The sequence below is a fragment of the Takifugu rubripes genome, chromosome 10 (genome assembly GCF_901000725.2).
Source record: "Takifugu rubripes chromosome 10, fTakRub1.2, whole genome shotgun sequence".
Lineage (NCBI taxonomy): Eukaryota > Metazoa > Chordata > Actinopteri > Tetraodontiformes > Tetraodontidae > Takifugu > Takifugu rubripes.
The window spans coordinates 12064925-12080668 of NC_042294.1; the positions used below are offsets into that span (position 1 = coordinate 12064925).

The following is a 15744-nucleotide window of genomic DNA, read 5'->3' on the forward strand; positions in this document are numbered from 1 at the left end:
AATGTAGCGTATTTTAATTAAAGAATATATGAAAGGAAATGTAAACATTATTTTAAAGCTTATATATTAGTTTAGACTCTGGAGCAATGAGCTTTATGTTCTGCTAGTTACTGGTTGCCGTGGGTACAGACTGGACTCAGCGGCTTTAAACCTTTTGACATTAAATCTTTGACCTTCAACTAGCAGTAGAGATAAGATTCACTTACTAATCTAGTACTGAAGTGCTAACGGATTCAGATGTTCAGCTATTACTCGGAGGTCGTTAAAGCTGGATCTTTGATGTTAGGGTTCGGTGCCTTTAGCTCTGCTGCTATGATGCAGGATAACGTTGGCCAGTCATCTTCTTGCTGAACCCTGTGTTAGTGAAACATACCAACCTTAACCCTCCTCAGCCTGACGGGAATAACGCGTGTCTCCAGTGCAGATTTAGCCTCGCCAGTGAAACATGAACATCTGCTAAACACATGTTTTAAATGTTGGTGATGCAAACTCGGACATCACCCTTTGTTCACTGCACTCTTTCATTTTTGTCAGAATTAGATGTTGGATGGTTCCTGCACACTGTCCAGATTCTTTTTTTAAAATTACATTTCTTTTATTTTTCCTGATGCCAAAAAAAAATAAATTGGCACCATCTTTGTCTGTTTAACCTTTGACCTGGAGGAAAATTGCCTCTCAAACTTACTAGAGAAGGAATTCACGACGCTCCGAGACTTCCATCAGTTTTCTGATGAATTGTGGATGTTCTCATCCTCCTACATTTGTTGAGCCTCATTAGCAGTTGATATTTTCTACTCGGTGCTGTCCCGTTGTACATTAACACATTCAGACCGTCCAGCTGCAAAACTCTGATAAATCATTTGCTAAGTTCCACAGACCTGAGACTAACTGGGACAGGAACCTAACTGGGTCAGGAACCGTCTCAGCGTCTAAAGCCAGCCAGCCATCTTCTGGCTTCAGAGACCGCGCTCGGCTTTTCCTTCATTCTCTCCTTTGGCTAATCCCGTCGCCTTCCTTTGCTACGTTATTTTTCTGGATCTCCTCCTTCTAATCTGCTCTACAAAACACAAGAATCACAACATGTGCAGCTGGTCCATTATTGAATCTTTCTACCAGAACCAACCGGCCTTTGGTCATGGACTGGGGTTGCTAATGAGATTTGTTTTTCATATAGTCAAAATACAGTTGATACGGTGTATTGCCTCTCTGGATCTCCCCTATTTTGCCATGTCTAAAATGTTCTCCGATTATGTCATGCTGTCCATTTCTAATCTTTCTTTGTGTTGTACCTGAATGGTGCACATCGACTAACTGTTGCACCAAAGCTGCACGTGGCCTGACAGGATTTTTTTGCAGTATTAAGTATCGTAGCCTCAAATATAACTTGATTTCTGCAGGTATTAGCTGCTCTTCATGTAGCATCTGCACTACCATCCACACCAGTTCTGTGCAGCTGTTTCTTTTAGCTTCTGGTCGATTGTGTTTTCCTCCTCGGGAGCTGGTGGTTTTTGTTGAAGATGATCTGCGTCCTGGATCTGGGCTGGTAAGCAGACTCGAGCAGTTAAACAAACCTGCTGAGTGTTTGTCTGCATGACTGATCCACATCAAAGGCATCGGAGGAGGGGGAAGCGTTTAATGGCACCCATATTTCTGGTTGTTTTGCACCCTGGACCATTGTTGCAGCTGTTTATGGAAAAACATGGAGGCAAGTATTTCTGCCCCCATTTGTTCATGTTGTGCTGACGTTGGTGTGGTCAGACATGCAAGCTATCAGCATTTAGATCGAGCCTAATGGGCGCTAAACAGAAATCTGATTTGTGCCAACATTTCTCTGTTGGATTTGGAACAAACAGTGTTTCTTCCCTCTGATTAGCTGTGGGGGGGGGGCTGGGGGCTGGGGGCTGAACCCTCCCAAGCTTACTAGAAGTACAAAAGACCAGCTGAAGAACCTCAGAACCTTTCTGTTCTGTCTTTTAAAGCCATCAAAACAGACTAGAAACGACCAGGGCCGACTATAGGTTGTACCTCATTATCAACACTAGATGGCGCTGTTTGCGGTGAGGCTCCAGACAAGTGCAGCACGCCCATGGCCATTTGGCCTCTTCAGCCTTTTTAAGACCCTGGCCTTCAGACTGGTCAGTACACAGTTCTGTTCTCACTTGATGCCTGAGACAAAGTGCCATCCATGTTTGCCACTTTTCCTTCTCTTTTTGCCACAAATGTGTCTGTGAAAGCTTCTGTCCGAGGGCGTCTGTGTGTCCAACTGTCCAACGTTCTGTATGAGATCAGAGATCCAAAATAATGCTGGAATAATAACTTCAGGTGTACCAGCTGAGTGGCTTTATCTTCTGTTGGGTACTCGTCTCTTTCATCACTGAACTGAAGTGGTCTGGAGCTCATCTGGGAAAGCACCACTCTAAATTTACCACCTCGAACCCACCCCCACCCCCACCCCCGCCCCACCCGCTGTTGATGAGCTGACAACACATGAGCTCCTAAATAGGGTCTCGGAGAGAGGGGAACGTGTGTGGGAGGGCGGGCTGGTGGACAGTACTTGAAGAGTCGTCCCTCTGTCTTTGTGTCCCAGAATCCTTCACAACTCTGCAGAACAACCCGGGAACTTTTCGCAGGTCGCCCCGGTCAGGTGGGACTAAAATGGCCCTTTGACAAGATCGGCCGCTTTCAAAAGGTATTTGGTTTCATTTGTTGTTTGTTGAACTTCAGAGGGAAGGCCATTAAATGCATTCATTACTTTTACATAAGGTGGAAGGATTTATCTTCAGTTTTTTAAAATTGAAGGTTTATGGTTAAGAAAATTCCAAACCTGTCTGAGTAAAATACCTTTGTGGAAAGATTCAAATGTACCCAAATTAAAATGGATCCTCGCTTGACATGACGGCTTCCACACGTCCATAAATCCAGCCTGAGTGCCGTGCATGTGCATGTGAGTGTGCATGTGAGTGGTCAGCTGTCTGTTCCAGCAGTGCTGATTGGCTGAGTGGAGCCACAGCTGCTGTGACTGTTGGGACACACACACATAAATAGACACACACCACCTGAACATCTTGGCTTCTGTTCATCGTTGACATCACCTTTCCTTTTAATACCTGTGATTGTTGTCCAGTTGTTTCATTTCATTCTCACTCCTTGAGCGACGGCCTTATTTTTACCATCGGCTCCAAAAACCCACCAGTCCCACTTCCCAGCCAGTTCATCGGTTTAACTGGTTTCTGGTTTGTTAGGTGTTGGAGTCCAGGTGTCCATCTACCTGGGTGACCTTCACCCTGTGGTTAATGGCACAGTGGGATTGATTTAAGGAAATAAATATGCAAACTTCCGTAAATCTATATTCCTGTCAAATCAAAATTCATCACTGGGGAACAAAATGTTTGGCACAACATGGATGAAAATACCAAAGGCTGAGTCCTGGTTGGACCACGTGGTCGGTGTTAAGGGCATATTTTCTCCTCCATGCTAGCTTTTCTTATTTTAATCTCAGTAGCTCCAGTTTAAAATCTAATTAGTGGCTAATTTTGATGAACCAATAATAGCTTCCAGGTCTTTGAGCTGGTCTCTGCGGCTGGCTTTGACCCACGACGTGAACTGTGGCAGCAGGAATCCATCTGAATGATCATTGAGATCCTGCCGACGCTACTGTCGTTAGCAGCATCGCTGTTCTGATTATGCTAATTAGCCCGCTTCCATTATGACCTGACGAGGGAAAACAATGGGCATTTGGATGGAATCAACCAGCCTGCAGGCAGTCATCACGTTATAAAAAGACGTGTTCTAACGGGACGAGGGAGGCGTCCAACCAGCCACCGATCAACCGTCTGTCAGCTCGTCTGTGTCAACTGGGAAGAAACGGGAAGCAGAAGCATTTCATCGGTCACCTTCTGCCCCTTCTGCTCTGGTCTGTCTGGACAGTGGCCAGAAGAGGAAGCTGAAAGAGCTGGGCTGTGGGTCTATCTGAGCCCAGGGCTCATGGAATCAGGGCTTCATGGTGAAGCCCATACCTCAGGGCTCTCATCATCATTTTAGAAACAGTGATAACAGTTCACATATTTCTACATCAATATAATTGTTATTGTGCGAATGTGACTGCTGCCATTCCGAATGGCGTCATTTTGTTATTCAGCAGCCAGAAAAATATTAAACTCCAAAAAAACCACCTTATTTTTTGGTTGGTTGTCTCTGTTTTGTTCACTAGGTTAGTCTCAACATCATTTAGTAAAATGACCGTGTGGCTTCGAAATGGGAACAAACGACTTCGCCCCCTGTTGCTGCTTCAGTCGAAGGTAGAAAGCAGCTGTTTGATAGAGAAATATGAAAGTATGGCGTGCTACTGTGGAGCTTGGAACAAATACTGGCAGCAAGGATATAATGATGCTGGTCATTTTAGGGTTAAATGTTTGAAATGTTTTATAGTATTGTGTAAATCTAGAAGCATCTGATCTTTTATATTCAAATATATATTCCAGATGTTAGACAGTACAGTGTGACAGCAGTAGTCACATTCCGGTAATATCTTAAATCCCAGACTTGATGTGTATCAAACACTAAACTATAATAAACGATGACAGCATCTACAGTACCAAACCCCCCCATCAGTGGTAGTGAAGACCAAGGGTGGTCTCCATCAGGAACAGCTCAACAAGCTTCAACATTTATTTTTCCTGTTTTTAGCAGATGTTTCCTCAGCTAGGAAGGTAGAGAGCAGCTAAATCTGTCTCTAAACTGCAGATCTGGGGGGCGTCTGCTCCTCACCCTCACGGGACCAAACCCTGATACAGGATTTGACTTTCACAGCTTCATTGTTTAGAGGTTTTACTTTGGACGGATGGATTCATTCTGTCAGTCCATCAATTTTCCAGAATGAAATCGGAAACTTTTAGTTTAGTCTCTGCGTTTATCATAACTGTAATGGATTCTAAAACATATCACAGGTCTTTGTTCTTACAGGGAAATTAATAAACTTTAGGACTTAAATACTTAACGCCAAGAAATTTGGGCTATATTTATTTTCCTGTTTACTGAGGTCACAGTAAATGTTTGCTTTTTAGATTCTTTCTCCTGTCAATGTTCATTTAAATAAATTAAATTTAGGTTTGCATTTAGAAGTTTCATGTTTCTGTGGCATTGGTCAGCACACACCGGCTATGCCATAAATAGTAATAGATTATGACATAGACAAAGGTCAACTTACCTTTCAGATGTTCTGACTTGTTCCTCTTTAGCTTGAACATGATCTTCTGGAAGGGTTTATTTAATGATGTGCACATGTGCTTGTCAGGCTGGAGTCGTGCTGTAAATGTTTTATATGTGAAGCTGACTGAGCGTGTGCAGAATTAGCCCCGCACGACTCTTCCTCTGCATCACCTTTACCTGCCACTCATCACAGCTGGTGACCCATAAGTTGCAACCCCAACAGTCTCTTTTTTTCATGAATTAAACAATAGCCGTAAAGCTGTTCTATGCTAGTTAGATTTCATTGGTCTTTAAGTGCGTGTTAGCCATTTACAGTACGACTGTGACCACAGGCCTTTAAACCTACACCCTGCCTCTGGCGTTATTAAACATTATCGTTATTGTGGCCAGTTAATTTACAGCAACTCCAAGTGTCTCTTTTTCATAATAATCAGTGTCATAGAGGCAGAATTTACTCACATCAATTTATCTTTTGTCTCTCAGTCTGGTATTAGCCAGGTGCATTAGTACTGTAACCACGGCTTTAGAGTGGAAAATTAGTCTTAATATTTAATTACAGCTGACTTCATTGTTTATGTCAGCTAACTGACAGGCAACTTTCTATGTCGGTTGCTTTCAAAGCGGTGGAGGCCAAAAACGAGCCCGCACCTCTGTCAGGCTCCAGTTCAGCCTCTGTGGCCCCATAACACCCTCTAAAGCTGATGGCAACAGTCTAGTCATGACTGTCACTAAAAGTTACTTCACATTGTACCACAAAAGATCTAATATTCATACAAATATTTTCCCAGTAAATCATTTTGGCTGTAATGTTCTGGGCCGATGGAGCGAATCACTACCCAGGCCTGAACATCCTTGGCTTCTCATGCTGCTGATGACGGGGTAGAAACCCTCCAGATCTGAAGGTCTGATGGCAGCCGAGTGACAGACGAGTCAAAAAAATAACCTTACGCAGACGTCAGGCCTCCAGATGGCGCTTGGTGAGAGGGGAGCAGGACGGCTACTGTGGATCGTTTCTCCTGGCCTGATTATTTTGGAATTACTGCTGAGGAAACAATGGTCGGTTGATGTTTTGATTCTTTCAACTAAAGAAGTTAGAGGTGAAAAACACCCTTGAGGGAGGAGCAGACTTGTCTGCTGCGCTCTGGCTCTTATCACTCATCATTTGGGATGGACGGGCAAGGTCACGTGCTCACCTGATGAGGTCGTCCCACACCTGTGGGCCCAGCTGGGTTGGTGCCACCAGTCCGGTGTGTGTGGGCCGTGCTTGGGTTGATAAGAGGTTATCTGAGAGACCCTGGAGCCCTGGAATGAATGTTTGATAGTTGTGCTGTGAAATTATACTGAACAAATGTGTCTTCATATCACGCACAGTGGCGACACACACAGTGGCGACACACACAGTGGTAACACACACAGTGGTAACACACAGTGGTGACACACACAGTGGCGACACACACAGTGGCGACACACACAGTGGTAACACACACAGTGGTAACACACAGTGGCGACACACACAGTGGCGACACACACAGTGGCGACACACACAGTGGTGACACACACAGTGGTAACACACACAGTGGCGACACACACAGTGGCGACACACACAGTGGCGACACACACAGTGGTGACACACACAGTGGTGACACACACAGTGATTCACAAGTAATCTTTCAGGTGTTAAATATTTATTCTCTTTAATTTATCTCCAAACAGGAGAACTCTTCAGAAGTCTCATTTGTCCTCAATCTCCAGCTCTTTCTCATATTCTGTCATTTTTGTTCTTGCTCAGAAAAGTTTGCGATGTCATTTCAACCCTTTTATTTCCCCTCCCATCATGCACCTTGCTTTCGCCACTTTCTGTAGAGTTCTGTCCAGGGATGGGAGCGCTCTTCTACACCCTCCGTGCACACACACCCTCTCTCTCTCTGTCTCTGTCTCTGTCTCTCTCCACACACACACACACACACCCTCTCTCTCTCTGTCTCTGTCTCTCTCTCTCTCCACACACACACACACACACCCTCTCTCTCTCTCTCTCTCCCCACACACACACCCTCTCTCTCTCTCTCTCTCTCTGTGTCTCTCTCTCTCTCTCTCTCTCCACACACACACACACACACACACACACACACACACCCTCTCTCTCTCTCTCTCTCTCTCCCCACACACACACCCTCTCTCTCTCTCTCTCTCTCTCCACACACACACACACACACACACACACACACACACGCACGCTCATTCTGCCACTGTTCTCTGCAGTCAGATGGGATCTGTTGCCTTCCTGGGCTAATGAGCTTAATTAGCCATTGTGAGCAGCTTTAGCCCCGCAGGTCGTTGGGGCGGGGGCTGTTACCTGGTGCCTGTGGGTGGACGGAGCTGGAGCAGAAGCGCTGCAGGTCTGGGATGACTCTATCCCCTGGTTCATCCCCCGCCTCACCTGCTCCCCCGTCTCCTCTGGAGCTGGAGTCGTGACTTCTGGAGCTGCCTCTCCAGCAGTTTTCCTCTTTCTTTCCATTTGCTCCCCCCATCGTTCCTCACCTCTCTTCCATTATGTACCGGAATCCGTGGATCTCCAATCACTTGACTCACATCTCGTTCTACAGCCAAGGTACGAGGAGGACTTTTGTCCAGCTGTCCATCCTGTCCTGTCCTGTCTCCAGCTCTGTTTCTCCAGTGCTGAATTCAAGGGCACGACGGGGGGGGGGGGCTGTTAAAGTAAAAAGCTATTTCTAGGTTGCTCCACTTCTTGAAGCCAGATATGAGACTGCATGGATCTATTTTAGTGTACTGTGGCTGGATAACAAACCATATCTACCAAGTTACTGATTAAAATCTCTCAGTTCTCTAAATTAGGTCTCCACTTGTGAAGTAACTTAATTTCATTATACGAAGAGGAATGTTACAAAAAATGATCATTTGTTTAGTGGTCACCCTTGAAAGACTGGGCCATATAATGTTTGTGTGGTTGGAGCATTTTATGTGCATTTAAATGAGCACAAAGTTCAGAGGTGCTTATTATATAGTTGCTATTCAATCAGATCATCTTCATTGACTTTGCCCCATTATTTTTATATAATAAATCCATTTAACCGTTAAAACCATCTGAACCACTTGATCTTAGACGGTTGCTGTCATCGTTCTTCACTGTAGAATTTGTGATTTGTTATGTATAACTTTAGCTCTGTTTTGTTCCTAATCGATCTGATAGGAATTAAATGGTTGGGTTCTCAGAACAGCTCCAAATGTCGGTGAATCCTGATGGACAACAGCTCATTTTCTTCCAGTTTTGTTTCTAGTACTTCGGTGATTTTTATTGAATATAGAACTTCTTCTTGTCCTCCAAACCTGCTGTTTGGGTTTTCATCCCATTTAGATGGTCCATCTGTTTTTCTTGAATTCTCGCTTAAGCCTCTCTAAGGCTAGAATTACCGATGAACAAAGTAGGTGGGATTGGTTGGTGGGACGGGGGTGTTCGCACACGCACACGCACGCACGCACACACACACACACACACACACACACACACACATAGAGTGACACATTTCCTTTTGGGCTCAGTGTAATCCAGGAATTGAAGTTAATCCAATATCTCAGGTTGGACCTTGGTCCAGCCTCTGCTGCCTCCTTGCTTACTTCTCTTGGTCTTCTATATAATTCCACATAAGTCTTCTATATCATTTATGTCACATAAGTGTAGGTCTGTGCAGTGTAACTAAGGCTGATTATGAACTCGCACTATTAGAAATTAAACCGGTCGCTGAGTTACATGTGTAGCCGTCAGTTTTATTTTGCTCTGTGTTCATTTTCCCGTCACCACGGGAACGCTACCACGCCTCAGTCCAGGCCATCCTGTAACCCTGAGTTATGCTACACAACGCCATCATTACCAACAGCCTCGCGTTTGCTGTAACAATGTAACAAAGCAAACAAACGTCACATGCAATTGTTCCAAAGCTCCAACTGCTCCTGAAACAGATGGAGCGGGATTATATGTGATATTGATGATGATATTCCATTGATCATCAGCCCTGATCAGGCCACTTCCTGGGGGTGGTACGAGATAAGAATACACACCAGTGTGTGTGTGTGTGTGTGTGAGTGTGTGTGAGTGTGTGTGAGAGTGTGTGATGTTTTCAGTCCTTTTTTGGTTTGTTGTTTGTTTGTGTGTTGTTTTTTCTGTTTGTTCTTTTCTCTCATTTCTGTTGCTGGTCTGTTGTTGGTCTGTTGCTGGTCTGTTGCTGGCCTGTTGCTGGCCTGTTGTTGGTCTGTTGCTGGCCTGTTGTTGGTCTGTTGTTGGTCTGTTGCTGGTCTGTTGCTGGTCTGTTGCTGGTCTGTTGCTGGCCTGTTGCTGGTCTGGTAGTTTGTTGTAATTGTCCATCAGTTTATAGGCTCCTTAGCAGTCAGATTCAAGATTAATGATTAAAATCAATTCTTGATATTCTTCATGGTGCCGGGTGGGTTCGTCAGGCCCATCCCGGCCACACCACGAGGCTTTTATTTAATTTAATTTAATTTAATTCTGCCTCACTGCTAGACATTGTTGGTCTTTGTCAGTATGTGCGTTATGCTTAAAAGCTTTATTTATTTTGAATAATGTATTAAATTATATATTTTAAATCATGTAGGAGTGCATGTATTTAGTAAAAGATAACACCTAACCCTAACCCTAACCCTTAAAGCTCACATATCTGAACCAACCCAAAGTCCAACACTACGTGGTTTTAAAATAGTTAAACTGAAATTTTAAAGTAATTTGAAGAAGGTTGTCATTGGCTCAAGTGTATACATCAAATGTGCTCTATTATCTGCATGATCACCGTTCCTAAGGTCAGCTTGGATTCTCCGTCACCGGTTTTGTTCTCTGAAACATTACAGAACCATCTGACAGAACCCTCCTTTCCTCTCCTATACCAGCTCTCTGTCATGGGGGGGGGGGTTGGAAGCAGCACCCCAAACATCCTTAACTTCTACTAATGAGGGTGGAGCAGGATAGGGGAAGAAAAGAAAAGCTGATCAGGTCGTTTGTCCCAGACGTCTTCAGCTCACACCTCTAAGAACTGGCTCCAACACAGAGCGTTGGAGTAGGAAGCCAACATTTCCCAGGAGGATCTTCAGGAGCTTCACCTTTATTATTTATCATCGTCTTCACCTTTGACCTCGCACAGATGATCCCTGTCTTCTGTTCTGTTCACGGATTATTTGAAGTCATTTAATCGTCATTTTCCACATCATCTGTGCTCGTTAAGGACGTCCACCTAATGAACACATGATGCTTCAGCTTTAAAGTTAAAACTGGATTTAGTAAAGGAACATTTCATCAAGACTCATGTTCTTTTGTTGTTGTTGTCCTTCACAGGACTTGGGAGTGAAACCCCCAGGAATAAACGGAGTCATTCCAGAGTGCTGCAGAAGCCGACTGTGAGGTAAAATACTGGAAGATAATGACTGTGCCAGATTATGTTGGATTTTTCTCACTTCAGTCCCATTTGGTGGTTTTGATTACAAATGTAAACTTACAGTATTTGGAAATATTCCATGCACAGGTAACTTTGGCTTTTTCTCTCTTCTTGAACATTAAGTACAAAAACACGAACAAAAGATTAGAAAAAGTCTCAGGACGCCAACTCCATGATTTAAATCATAACTGAAATCATGATCAGACCAAAGCTGCATGTTTTAGCCGTTCAGCTTCATCCTTTCAAATGATATTAAATAGCTCGACTACTTTTGATCATAAAGAAATGTATTTTTTATGAATTATTTTAGTTTTAAGAATGAGTGTTTTTATTAAAATGACAAGCTATCATAATGTGCCTAATTAGGCAGAAATCAACATATTCCAAGTGTTTCTGTGTCCATTGAGGATGTGGCCTTGGATAAAGTCCCAAGAAGAGTCTTTTTCTGCCTCTAGCTCAAGTCCAACCTCTCATATCTCCAGACAGTGTCCCACCTTTCAGGCCTCCTCCGTGAAGGACAGGAAGAGGTTTCTCGGTCTTTGACACGTCGTTAAATTGGAAATGTGGAAGGTCAAAGTCGTTCACCTGTTGTTGCTGCATCGATGTGTTGATGTGTCAGCTGTTACTGGAACACACAGCTGCAGAGTGTGTGTCCTGACTCCAGCAGCACATCATAAATCCTGTTTAAAGCCAACTGTGGATTTAACCTGAGGCCAGAGAGTGTCTGTGTTCTGCCCTCACTGGGTCAGGGTCAAAGTTCATGAACTGTTGGGAACATCAAGGATTCCTGGGTTGAGCACATGTGATGAGTGGATGAATAGGGTAGTAGTTGTTAGGGTTAGGGTCAGGGTTAGGGGGTCAGGGTCAGGGTTAGGGTCAGGGTCAGGGCTAGGATCAGGGTCAGGGCTAGGATCAGTGTTAGGGTCAGGGGGTCAGGGTCAGGGTCAGGGTAGCCACCCACAGCTCAGCCATGCTGCAACATCACGGTGTTTTCCTGCCCCCCCACAGCTTCCAGAGGGAATTTATTTCAGTGGAAAAAGACGACCCAGCCAAGAGCACCGAGGACATAGAGGTTAGACTCTCGGCCAGGTGTCCCAAAGGTGAGTCAGCAGTTTTTGCATTTCTGCTCCTCAGTTGAATAACCTTCAAGACGTTCTTCAACAGCCCTTTGTCCTTGCAGGTTGATGCATACTACTGTGTCAGTGTATTAATTAATAAAAGTTACCAATGCAGCTTTAAACGATCTGTATTCAGTAGCATTTAACGTGGTTGGATTATGACCTTTTGGTGTTTAACCAAATCTGGTTGTGATTCTGGGATGTAGATCAGATCAAATTAAGAGTGACAGAATGTAGCCAGTCAGTAAATATTACCTAAAAGAAGTCACGTATTAATAGATGGAATTTCAGTATTGTAGGTAAAGAAGTCTTAATTTAAACACCTTCTGGCTCTCCCCTCATCCCAAATGTCTTGAAAATGCTGGTTGCAAACGTCATCATCAGGATTGTTCAGCCACTGAAGGACCTATTAGAGTTAACCCTAACCCTGACCCTGACCCTAACCCTAACCCTGACCCTGACCCTGACCCTAACCCTGACCCTAACCCCACACATGGCTGGCAGGGGATGGATGATGCAAAGACGTTTCTCCTCTCACACGTCCCATCACACCATCAACACGTTTCTGCCTGCAGACGTATAGATGATGATGCTTGTTAGCAGCTCCTATTCAGGTGTCCACCACCATTCTGCTGGACCCCTGTAGGCTGTGTCCTCTCACCTCTGCTGTACATTTGTTCCCCTGAGGACCGCAGGACCACTCTGCCTATGATGAAGTTTGGAGCTGAAGCTCCAGAAGACCAAAGAGCTCATTGCAACACAGTCTAGTTGATAAGCTAGTGAGAGGGTGGAAAGAGCCTTTCCTCCAGTACTGAGGAAATGCTCCAGGAATCTCAGCCTCACCAGGATGTCAGCGATGGAGGAGCGCCCCTTTTGTCCCCGGTGCTGTCCAGCATCTGAACAGAGACCCTCCCCTGCCTCAGCATCCCAACATCTCCGCTGTTCCCCTCCAGCATCTGAACAGGGACCCTCCCCTGCCTCAGCATCCCAACATCTCCACTGTTCCCCTCCAGCATCTGAACAGGGACCCTCCCCTGCCTCAGCATCCCAACATCTCCGCTGTTCCCCTCCAGCATCTGAACAGGGACCCTCCCCTGCCTCAGCATCCCAACATCTCCACTGTTCCCCTCCAGCATCTGAACACAGACCCTCCCCTGCCTCAGCATCCCAACATCTCCACTGTTCCCCTCCAGCATCTGAACAGGGACCCTTCCCTGCCTCAGCATCCCAACATCTCCACTGTTCCCCTCCAGCATCTGAACAGGGACCCTCCCCTGCCTCAGCATCCCAACATCTCCGCTGTTCCCCTGCTGACAGTCTGGCCATGGCTGAGCTGCACATTAATCTCTTTACTCTTAAACACTTTCAAAGGTGTTTGGAAACTGGGGAGAACATTCAGAGAATGACATGAGATGTTTGATGTCGTCGTTTTTGCTTTGAGACATTCATCCCTCGGAGGTGAAGCTATAATTGGGTTATTTTCATTTATCTTTTAGTGTCTGAATTGAGGAAGCATTTTGAAGGCATCACTACAAGCGTGAGGGACTCTGACATGAACAGGTGAGAAGGTGGAGCTTTGAAGATGGCTCAGCATTTTTAATGATGGGAACGTTGAAGAGGATAATGTGATATAGTTCTACATCTTTTCCCACCCCCTCTTGATAGAAAAGAACGCATCGCTCGGAGGTTGGAGGGCATTGAGGGTGATCTGCATACCTCTTTGATGCCTAGCTTGGTGGCCAATCGGCTTTTGGAGGAGGATACGCCGAGATACACGAGGGCTTCAGACACCTGTGAGCTAGACACAGTATTTCTGCAGAGCTTTTCTGAGGGTTTCTGGGCAAAAACGGAGTTTGTTTGTCTTCTGCTTCCTTCAGGTACAGTTCAGCGGTATGGCTCAGAGGGATTTGATATCACAGAAATGGATCTCGCTGCACCAGAGCACCAGTCAAGAGCTAAATGTGGACCTGAGCCTCAGCCCTCCATCTGCAAAGAGCCCATCTCCACCACCACAGTACCAGACCTGGAGTCCAAGGCTGAACGCATCGCTCGTTACAAGGCGGAGCGGCGCCGGCAGCTAGCGGAGCGCTACGGTATTTCTCTGGATCAGGAACCAGACTCGGATGGTTACTCTCGCTACACTCGCTCTCGGGAGGATTCAGAAGACTCGGAGAGAAGAAGGAGAGGAGAGTTATTCAGCTCAGATAGAGGCAGAGGTGAATCTGTGGGAGAAGAAGGGCGGGATATGCACTCCTACACTCGTACTCCGTCCACGAACCCAAAAGGGGGACACACAGCGCTGCAGCAGAGCCCCTCTGACCGGGGATACCAGGGGGGTCGGAGGAGGACGCCCCCCTCGGAGAGGGAGAGACTGATGAATCTGGAGAATCAGCGCCGTGCTGCGGTTCCCCCGGAAGCACCGTCCTCTTCCTCATATATGGACGGGACAGCATTGTCTCTGAGTACCAGGGTCCCTTTCAAAGATCACTGTGTTACAGGGATGCCCCCCACCTCACCCAAAATGAGCAGGCAGTCACCCCTGTCCTCCCCCCAACACGGAGTCTCCCTGTCCTCCCCCCAACACGGAGGCTCCCTCTCCTCCCCCCAACACGGAGGCTCCCTGTCCTCCCCCCAACACGGAGGCTCAGCAGGGGACCTGTTCATTGAGCAGCAGGCACACAGCATCCTCAGCAGACAAGGGTGAGTCTTTTTTTTGAGGGGGGGGACTTTTAAAAAGAAATGGTTCTAAAATGGATGAGTGGGCCAAATGAAATAATAGCTGAAGTATAATTAGTATAGTCAGTATAGTTTGTCCAATGCTGATGTTCCTGGATTGAACGGGATTCCTCTGCTGACTCATTGTTAAAGCGAACGAATCCGTCAGCATTATTTTCCTCTCATCCCCTCAATGAGGGTGAGCTGAAGAATGATACCTGGCTGCATATGAGCCCTCACCTGAGACTGTATTTACGTTATTGTTTTAAAACCTCGTTAACTACATAGCAAATACTGAAGCGGAGGTTTTTCCATGGAATAACCCCTGGTGTCCGGCTTGTCTCACATAGGCCTGGAAATTATGTTGAATCTCCTGGACAATAGTATGATGGCGATTCATATATCAAAAATCCATGTATCAACAATTAAGATTTAAAGGTCTTAAAAAACCTTTTTTTCCTGTAATCATTAAGGAATATTTAGGCAAAATGATAAAAACATATGCAAAATGAATGAAAAATGTGGATTGTAATTTAGGACTGTAAGGAAGCAGCGTTTTGGGAGAGTGGGTGAGTCGGGATGGGGTGAGATCTGGGAAGGTTCCTGTATCCTCGGGGTGAAGCTGGTCAAATCTTTGCCCCACAGCTGGGCATCATCTCAGCGCCTCCATTTAAAAGGCTCAGCATGAGATTATTCACTTTTTTACAGTTATGACGGTGTGATACAGTGAAGTTCAGAGTCTTTGCTGTGTGTAGTTTAGGTGATGCAGCAAAGGGACATAAAAGAATATGTGGTGACCACTTGTGTTAATTTAATCAGAATTCCATCAAAACATACCAGACATGCAAAAGTGGTTGAAAACATTGCGTTATTTATTTTCTGGGGTTTTTTGTAGCTACATCGAAGTGGATCAGTGGTGTGTAAATGTGAACTCTAGGTGTGTGTGACCATGCATCTCTGTAACATATACAATGTTAAACCCTCCGAGCTATGAGTGGTGTTAGACTTTACAATGCTCATTAAGGGGTCGTTCTGACTAATCGTGAGGAGGAAGGAGCAACAACCAGGAGCCGTTCAAATACCTACCAGTCGGATCAGCATGAATCTGCAGCATTAATTCATCAGTGATGGAGGATTGTATATATATATATATATATATATATGACACATATCAGTCTGTCAATAACGTACTTTGGTCTTTTGATTATAATTTAGATTCCTAGTGTAACTATTTGACGGGTGTG

The 15744-nt window shown here is 45.3% G+C and overlaps 1 protein-coding gene across 13 annotated transcripts in view; it reads left to right on the plus strand.

Annotated features, from left to right (window-relative positions):
- The window catches only part of svila (supervillin a), a 42303-nt gene that overhangs the window by 5916 nt on the left and 20643 nt on the right, over positions 1-15744 (plus strand). For 12 of the 13 annotated variants that reach the window (XM_029842889.1, XM_029842891.1, XM_029842893.1 and 9 more), the window contains exons 2-6: positions 10568-10634; positions 11676-11767; positions 13282-13345; positions 13451-13578; positions 13663-14485. In XM_029842889.1, the coding sequence (XP_029698749.1) occupies positions 13338-13345; positions 13451-13578; positions 13663-14485 (959 nt within the window). In that variant the 5' untranslated portion in view covers positions 10568-10634; positions 11676-11767; positions 13282-13337. Of the gene's footprint in view, positions 1-2587; positions 2690-10567; positions 10635-11675; positions 11768-13281; positions 13346-13450; positions 13579-13662; positions 14486-15744 lie in introns of all 13 variants that reach the window. The other variant, XM_029842890.1, reaches the window with a different exon arrangement.